Below are 9,744 nucleotides of genomic sequence, written 5' to 3' on the forward strand. Positions count from 1 at the left end.
AACCAGTCGAACCTATTTCAAGATCACCTTCTCATCTTAAGGAGGGAGACGTTGTGGCAACCCACATTTATAATATGGCATCTCATGTTGCAACATCCTATACGGCAACGCTCATATAATAGGACGCCGTGCTACCGCCATTTCAGCTTGCTCAGTCTTGTTCTGTCTGTCACTCGAGTCTGACTCACTACATTGTAACTTCTTCTTTTTTTTAAATTAGTAGCTGTGAACGCTCATCATCCAATAAATCTTTACACCTTTAGTATTAACAAACATTGGCTTTTATTTCAAACCATAAAAGCACAACAGTAACTATAGATCTATCTCGCTTCCTTCTCCATGTTACAAACAAATGCACAATGACTTAATACCCTTACCACTATGTGGTGTAGGTTATAAAAAAGCATCGCTTGGATCATGCTCAAGTTTTTAAAAAATCATCTTCTTTTCGCTGTAAGTATTAGCCAGTTAAAAAGTTCGGTCCGGCCGAACTTTGAATTTTCAAAAAAAAAAAAAAAAAAAAAAACGTTAAAAATTCTGTTAAATTCTTAAAAATACCGGATATAGCCGTTATATTGGGGTCTCTACGACGTAAACCTACATAGGCTTTGTTTGTCATAAGCCATTACCATATTCGAAACTTGAAATAAACGGTGAATAATATAGGTAAAATCATCAAAATACCGTATATTGGGAGGTACCGTTATATCGGAGCTATACGAAGACGTGGACCTACATAGACAATTTTCTGTCACAGGCTGTAGTATCCATTTCGAATTTCAAATACCAATGTTGAAACAATTCCGGGGAATAACTTCGCTAAAATCGTCAAAATACCGAATATCCGGAAGTACCGTTATATGGGGACTATATGAAAACGTGGACCTATATGGCCCATTTTCAATACCAAGAGTCCTGCGGGTATAATATACGTATTACCAGCAAAACCTGAAGAACTCAAGAAACTGTTTGGTAAAACAGAAACACAAGTCTCACAAAGATACAAATGTCTCCAGCTAGCAAAAGGCGACAGCGAAGATTTCATAGAGTACGCAAGCAGAGTAAACCTACAATGCGAACTATTCAACATGAAAGAACTGAAAATCGACTAATTCAAATGTCTCATTTCTTATTTAGGACTCAAGTCAGCAAAAGACAACGACATAAGACTTCGCTTACTAAAGGTACTGGATGATGAAAACACTACAATGAACCCAGATCAACTAGTAGACGAAACACAACGAATTCTAGATCTCAAATCGGACAACATTTTCATTGAACATCAATCAAAAATCGTCTGTTCACTCAACAAGCAAGCACGCAAAAGACTTTAAGAAGCACAAAACACCCAATTCACCCTGTTGGTATTGCGGAGACCTTCACTTCAAATTTTGTCCTTTCCAGAAACATAAATGCACAACATGCAATCAAGTGGGTCATAAAAATAACTTTTGCAACATCGCTAAGACTGGTAAGAATTTCAAATCATCATCTGAAAACAACCAGAACGAATTCAAGAAATACAGCAATTCAAGGAAATCATTCAAAACTAAGGCAGTTTTCAAAACACACAACATTAATTTCCGCGACTTAAGGAAATACACAACTGTCCTAATTAACAACAATCTTGTAAAACTTCAAATTGATACTGCGTCAGACATATCCATTGTATCTATCAACACATGGAAAGCTATAGGTAAGCCTGAAGCCTACGAAACTTTTGACAACGCTAGCGACGCAAACTCAATCAAGCTCCTAGCAGAATTTCAATGTGACGTCACAATCGACAAAACATCAAAAACATTAAAATGTTATATAACAGATATAGAAAAACTCAATATCATGGGAATCGATTGGATTCAATCATTCAATCTATGGCAGAAACCAATAACCTCATGGTGTCATCAAATAACCTTCGTTGATGAAATAGCAGAATTGAAAACGAATTATCAATCAGTTTTTGATAACAGTACCCCAGGTATGTGCAAAACAAAAGTCAACATACAATTATTGACAAACACAAAATAAATATTCGTTCCCAAACGACCAGTTCCTTCCGCAGCAAGAATGGAAATTGAAACAGAACTCCTCAGATTAGAAAACGCAGGAATATTCACACCGGTAGATTCATCGAGGTACACAGCGCCGATAATGGTCAGCAAACGTAATGGAAAAATTCGAATATGTGCAGACTATTCAACAGGACTAAACTCAATAGTAGAACCTAATCAGTATCCATTACCAACACCGGAAGAAATCATGTCTGATTGCCACAACTGTGTAATCTTTAGTCACTTAGATCTCTCAGACGCATATTTACAAGCCGAAGTTGATGACGAAAGTAAAGAGCTTCTCACCATCAATACACACAAAGGTCTGTATAAGTTCAACCGTCTAACCCCAGGTATAAAATTAGCTCCGGGAGCATTTCAAAGGATCATGGATAAGCTATGCGCAGGCATAGAAGGAGCAAAAGCATATATAGACGACATCATGTTATCAAGTCCATCTATTCCGGAACATAAATCCAATTTAAACAAGCTTTTACAAAGAATTCAAGATCACGGATTCAAGCTGAAATTTGAAAAATGCCAATTCTTTCAAAAAACAAATCAAATATCTAGGACACATAATAAGCAAAGATGGAATCAAACCTGACCCAATCAAAATAGCAGCCGTTCAAAATCTTAAAACGCCAGAAAACGTCTCGGAAGTAAGATCGTTATTAGGCTCTATTAATCATTACGGGAAATTTGTAAACAACATGAGAACACTACGTAAACCTCTTGACGATCTACTAAAAAAGGACGCCAAGTTCGAGTGGACGTCACAGTGTCAAAAATCATTAAACGACTTTAAGAGCATCTTGACATCAGATCTTCTTTTAACGCATTACAATCCAAACTTGCCCATACATGTAGCAGCCGATGCATCATCTCACGGAATCGGCGCGGTTATCTATCATATGTTTCCAGACAACACTATGAAGGCAATACATCATATTTCCAGCAAATCGTTTACAACGATGAGCCCTTATATTACTGGCTTACAACTTCGAAATTAAATACACAAACACAAAGAACTTTGGTCACGCTGATGTATTATCAAGATTAGTCAACAATCACGAAAAACCCCCAGATGACTTTATAGTGGCTTCAATATCATTCGAAGAAGACATACGTAACGAGATAAATGAAACTATGTCAGTTCTCCCAGTATCATTTAAAATGATCGTCGATGCAACAACAAAATACACGGATTTACAAATGGTCCTCAAATACATTCAAACAGAATGGCCAGAAAGCAAGAAAAATGTTAACCCATCAATAATTCAATTTTTCAACCGCAAGGAAAATCTTTCAACGTTCGATGGTTGCATTCTTTTCAATAATCGTATAGTAATTCCTAAATCATATCAGAGACAAATCTTACAACAACTTCACAGACGACACTTATCAGCAGAACGCAGCAAAGCCATCGCCAGAAGTTATGTTTATTGGCCAAACATCGACAAACAAATTGAAGACTTTGTTTGGAATTGCAAAAATCGTCAACATGCGGCAAAAAGTCCAGTAAAAACAAATCTTTGCCCATGGCCATTAACTTCACACCCTCTTGAAAGGATACATATAGACTATGCTGGTCCAGAAAAAGGTAAATATTATCTTCTTATCATCGACTCGTATTCAAAATATCCTGTTATCTACGAGACTACAATGACAACCACATATGCAACATTAAAAATGTTAAACGAATATTGTGCACTCTTCGGAAATCCTGAACAATTAGTCTCGGACAACGGAACACAGTTTTGTTCAGAACAATTTGGGAAGTGGTGCAGCAAAAAAGTCATTAAACACACAAGGACTGTTCGTTTTCATCCAAGTTCAAATGGTCAAGCCGAGCGTTTCGTTGATACACTTAAACGTGCATTAAAAAAACTCGAAGGAGACGAAACGCCTACGGAATCTCTCCAAACCTTCCTAGAAGTCTACAGATCCACACCAAATCCCAATTCACCAGAAGGTAAGTCTCCAGCAGAATCTTTCATCGGAAGAACAATGAGTACGGTCTTCGACGTTCTAAGGAAACGACAATCGCCTGAGTATAACGTCAATCTCAAAATGGAACAGCAGTACAATACCAAACACGGTACCAAAAACAGAGAGTTTAGCAACGGAGAATTGGTCTATGCAAGAAACTTCAAAGGAAACAAAGGTTACTGGACAACAGGCGAAATAGTCGAGCGTAAAGGGAAAGTCATTTACAACACTCTAATCGACGTTGGGGACAGAAAAATTCTAGTACGAGCTCATACTGATCAACTTCGACATAGAGAATCGGTAGAGTCAAGCAGTCAAGAACGACAAAAACTACCATTGGACGTACTACTTGAAGAATTCGAAATCGCTTTGCCTAACCATCAAGAACATTTTGCAACTTCAACAGGTTCACCAAACGGGACACCTCAAAGAATAACAAGTCGCAGACAACCAGTCGAACCTATTTCAAAATCACCTTCTCATCTTAAGGAGGGAGACGTTGTGGCAACCCACATTTATAATATGGCATCTCATGTTGCAACATCCTATACGGCAACGCTCATATAATAGGACGCCGTGCTACCGCCATTTCAGCTTGCTCAGTCTTGTTCTGTCTGTCACTCGAGTCTGACTCACTACATTGTAACTTCTTCTTTTTTTAAATTAGTAGCTGTGAACGCTCATCATCCAATAAATCTTTACACCTTTAGTATTAACAAACATTGGCTTTTATTTCAAACCATAAAAGCACAACATTAACTATAGATCTATCTCGCTTCCTTCTCCATGTTACAAACAAATGCACAATGACTTAATACCCTTACCACTATGTGGTGTAGGTTATAAAAAAGCTTCGCTTGGATCATGCTCAAGTTTTTAAAAAATCATCTTCTTTTCGCTGTACTTTTCAAGTATTAGCCAGTTAAAAAGTTCGGTGCGGCCGAACTTTGAATTTTCAAAAAAAAGTTAAAAATTCTGTTAAATTCTTAAAAATACCGAATATAGCCGTTATATTGGGGTCTCTACGACGTAAATCTACATAGGCTTTGTTTGTCATAAGCCATTACCATATTCGAAACTTGAAATAAACGGTGAGTAATATAGGTAAAATCATCAAAATACCGTATATTGTGAGGTACCGTTATATCGGAGCTATACGAAGACGTGGACCTACATAGACAATTTTCTGTCACAGGCTGTAGTATCCATTTCGAATTTCAAATACCAATGTTGAAACAATTCCGGGGAATAACTTCGCTAAAATCGTCAAAATACCGAATATCCGGAAGTACCGTTATATGGGGACTATATGAAAACGTGGACCTATATGGCCCATTTTCAATACCAAGAGTCCTGCGGGTATAATATACATTTCAGTAAAATTTTATCAATCTACTTTAATTCGTTCCATTTACGAACTGGCCTATTGGCAAAATAAACATGTGTGCAAAATTTTAGCCTTCTATCTCAATTCTTTCGAAAGATAACGTGATTACACCGACATCGCTAAATCGACTTAGAAATTTTACGCTGATCACGAATATATGTACTTTGTTGGGTCTGACTTGAGTATTTCGAGGAGTTACAAACGGAATGACGAAGTTAATATACCCTCCATAGTATGGTGGAGGGTATAAAAAGCGTATAGATTTTTTTAGTTAAGTAAAAATCACGTATCCAAAATAAAATCCAGCACACGTTTTTTTTCGAAAATATTTTATGCAGTTATTGTAAATTATAAACCGTTATAATACATACGACACAAAACATCCTAGTGGAAGAGGTGGAAGATGTTGCGGCCGCAACATGGAAAATATGAAACTGACCACATACAGTTGCACTATTTTAAACGAATACAGTTATAGTTTCTGTACTGCTATACTGTCCTTCAAGATTTGAGCCACATTTTCCAATCGTATTGTCTGTGTGTGTGGATTTTCAAATCATCAAATCAAATCATGTGGGTAAAATCATAAAAATACCGATTATCGGGGGGTACCGTTATATGGGGGATATACGATATCGTGGACCTGTGTAGACAATTCTCTCTCAGGGGGTGAAGTACTCACAAGGAGCTACTTGTGTGGGTTTTAAGACAATTCCATTGAAAAGTGTGGCTAACATCATCAAAATATCGAATATCGGGGGTACCGTTATTTGGGGGCTTTAGGATATCGTGGACCGATATAGCCCATTTTGGAACTGCAGACAAAAGACTGATCTGTGCAAAAATTTAGCTTCCCATTTTTATTCGTTCTGACTCTAGCGTGATTACAACAGACGGACTGACAGGGCTAAATCGTCTTAGCATTTTACGCTGATCAAGAATATATATACTTTGTTATGTCAAAAACTATTATTTCGATGAGTTACAAACGGAATGACGACCTTAATATACCCTCCATACTATGTATGGTGGAGGGTATTATAACGTTTTAAAAATGTTTACTTTATTAAATTTCCACCATTGTAATATTTTCCATGTTGTGAACATTAAACTTTTAAATAGTTGAGAAAGTGGACGCAAAATTGAATTTTTTTAAATGGAAAGTAAGTTGTTTAATAGTATAATACAATGTTAAATGCTTATAAACTCAAAAATAATAATAAAAAAATATTTACATTATTGTCTGAAATTTGTAAACATTTTTGCGTGGTCCCAATGCAGCTGATGTTACTGGATAATTTTTGCTGAGCAAATTTTTCAGTAAAATTTTGAAAACTCTCAGTAACTCAACTGTGAAAATTTCCGTTTATCATCGTTCCGCCTTTGTAAATCATCCACACAAAAAAGCTTATGCAACGGCAAAACGCTAAAAAAACTGTGAGCACAATACTCTCAATTTATCTAATTAAAAATGTTAATACCTTACTGTGGTGCCTTTTTTTTACATGGTCAACATTTAGTTCATATTTACATTTTAATTGAATTTTCCGGTTCTTCTAATATGTCGCAGGCATCCTTATATTGTTTTAATTTTAGAAAAAGTTCTGCTAAGTCCAAACTCATATTAGGGTGTATTTGAATGGCATGCTGGTAAAATGCTATAGCCTTTGTATATTGATGAGATTTTATATAAACACGTCCCAATTTATTAGCTAAATTCGAATCCTGTGGGTTCATCTCGTATGCCTTCTGGTAGGCGTTGACAGCCAAAACCGGTTCTTTTGGAAATAAACGATATTAAAATTTATTGAGAATATGTTTCCTTATTATTTACCTTGTATTGACATATATGCTTTTCCCAATATCAAATAGCTCTGAGGCTCTGGACATGACTCAACTAGTTGGTTAAAACATTTTGCAAAGGCTACGCGATCCTTCCGGTTGTGAAGATGAATATTTGCCAAGTTAGTTTTGGCCTTAAAAAATTATGCATATACATATGTTTATTATACATGTACATAGATTCGGTCAATCATTTGAATAAGAATATAAGCACCTGTATAAAATAAGATTGTCCAGGCTGTATCGCTGACAACAACTCAATAGCTTTGTTGACGTTGTCGTTTTGTAACATAAATTCAGCATGTGCAATTACTAAACGGCCCTCCTCTGTAGTATTGTTGAATTCCTCCATAGCAAATTGTAATAACCGCTCACTCTCATACACACCCTGCGTATCACCTATATCCTTATATGTTCCAATAAGTTCCAAATACAGTGTGACTCTATCTGCAACAGTAAAGTTTTTTTCCGGTCCTCTTGGTGGATCTTGCTCCCAAGCGAAGTTGATTCGTTGCCCAAGATATGTATTGCAGACATAAAGCTTTTTTGAGCTTCAGAGTATTGTTGTTGTTGTCTCTGTGCAATACCCATTAATAGATAATATTTCGGATCCTCACGCACAGCAAAATCATATGACAAAGCCATTTCCAGATACTGTAATGCTTTAACATACTGATGGTTGTATATTTGAACTTGCGCTAAAAGCAAGTACGCATCCGTAAAAGTGGAGTCAATTTCATTGACAATTCTTTGCAATAAGGAACTTGCCGAATTGATTTCACTGCACAAGAGATGTACCTTTGCACGTGCAAAATTTGCATTAATATGCGCCGGGCAATATTTAAGAAGGAGGTCCAATATTAAAATGCAATGTTTTAACGTTATATGCACTGTGTCTTGTATTAGGTGTAAGGATGGTTTAATATTCATTTGTAGCGGCGAGTGTCTTAAAAATTCTGCTGTTATTTGAAGTAGAAACTCCGGATCTAATTTCAAAAGATATTCCGGTCCAAACAATTCACCTTCCAAATCCCGTAAATGCTTCTCCATAGCTTTCGTTAAATATTGAATAGAATGGTCAGTTTGATTAGAATATTTTGCTTTTAGAAACAACAAGAATGGATGTTCTTCACCAGCAAACTTGTCACACAAATAGTCAATCTGTTGGAGAATTTGCTCCGAACGTCCATTTTCAAACATCTGACAAAGAGTTAAACCACACAAAGCGTAAAAATTGTTACTATCCGCTTTAGTGGCAGATCGATAGCAAATTCCAGCTTCATTTATGTTGCCAAGTAAAATCCTTTGATAGCCCAATTCCACGATGCAGTCCGCGAAAGTTGGGTTCGCTTGAATTATTTTGTCAATAAAACGAAGAGTAAGGGTTAGAATATCTGCATTTCGAGAGCATATACGAGCAACTAGTTTACAGTTTTCTAATAAGAGTTTAACATTTCCCACTTCTACTCTTTCTGTAGCCACCAAAAGTTGTTGAACCGTAGAAATACCTCCTTTTAAATTGCCATCTCGTGTTATGAGAGTGCAAGCCTTTATTCGGAGTGCAGCTACGTTGGTTGGCTCCAAATTAATTACACGCAGAGCCGTTTCGTAGGATTGATCCCAGTTGAGTGCAGCAAGTTGAGTTTCCATTTTTACTATTAATGGTATATTTAGCTGGGGATATCTAATTGAAAGCTTTATGAGAAAATTTATGGCATTTTCAAATATACCGCGCAATTGAAAACAACGAACCAATGCCAGAGTGGCGTCAATATTTTTCCCATGTGTAAGAATATTTTCTAATTTACGTATAATATTTCCATTTATCTCATTTTTTGTCAAATATGTATTAATCCATGTTTGCAATATTATTGAATATTCGTGATCATTATCAATTTGTAAACCTTTGTTAACGTAAATATCGGCATCACGAAAATTTTTAGCCAAAAAGAGGAATAAACTGGCATTGTAAAAAGCGTTAGTACCGGCTTTGTTGTAGGATTCATCTAATCGCTGTTGTAAGTTTTGAATGGCTTCGTTGTCAACTGCACTGCAACGCTTATGTGCATACAGTAAAGCCATAATAGCTGCAATTCCAAGTTCATCATCGCTCTTAAGTGGATTTAATTCTCGTATACCTTCTTGAATCCTGTTGCCTAACACCAATGCCATACCATTGTACAGTCGAAAAGTGAAATGATTCGGATATTTTGATAATCCATCTAAAGCCGTTTTCTGCATGGTATGGAAAAGTCCCGAACGGCCATAGTATAACAAGAGGCTCTCGAAATCTTGAATATCCATTATACTTACAAGCACACAAACCCCATATGTTTAAAAAATAGACTTTGTAATGAATGAAGCATATAACGTTTATTCTTTAATGTCCTTTAGATATTGTTGAGCATATTTGGATACGTAGGATTGAACGAATTCGCAATGTATTTCTAGTTGCAAGTCATTTTGGGAAAC

The 9,744-nt window shown here is 36.3% G+C and overlaps 1 protein-coding gene across 1 annotated transcript in view; it reads right to left on the reverse strand.

The window, feature by feature from the left end:
- LOC131803204 (tetratricopeptide repeat protein 21B-like) overlaps positions 1-7,745 on the reverse strand; it is a 46,236-nt gene extending 38,491 nt beyond the window's left edge. Inside the window, exons 1-3 of the mRNA XM_059124303.1 lie at positions 7,487-7,745; positions 7,265-7,406; positions 6,962-7,208 (exon numbers count right to left, since the gene is read on the reverse strand). Coding sequence (XP_058980286.1) covers positions 6,962-7,208; positions 7,265-7,406; positions 7,487-7,624 — 527 coding nt within the window. The 5' untranslated portion in view covers positions 7,625-7,745. The remainder of the gene's footprint in view (positions 1-6,961; positions 7,209-7,264; positions 7,407-7,486) is intronic.
- Positions 7,746-9,744: the final 1,999 nt, after the last annotated feature.

The sequence above is a fragment of the Musca domestica genome, unplaced genomic scaffold, assembly GCF_030504385.1.
Source record: "Musca domestica strain aabys unplaced genomic scaffold, Musca_domestica.polishedcontigs.V.1.1 275, whole genome shotgun sequence".
NCBI classification, from domain to species: domain Eukaryota; kingdom Metazoa; phylum Arthropoda; class Insecta; order Diptera; family Muscidae; genus Musca; species Musca domestica.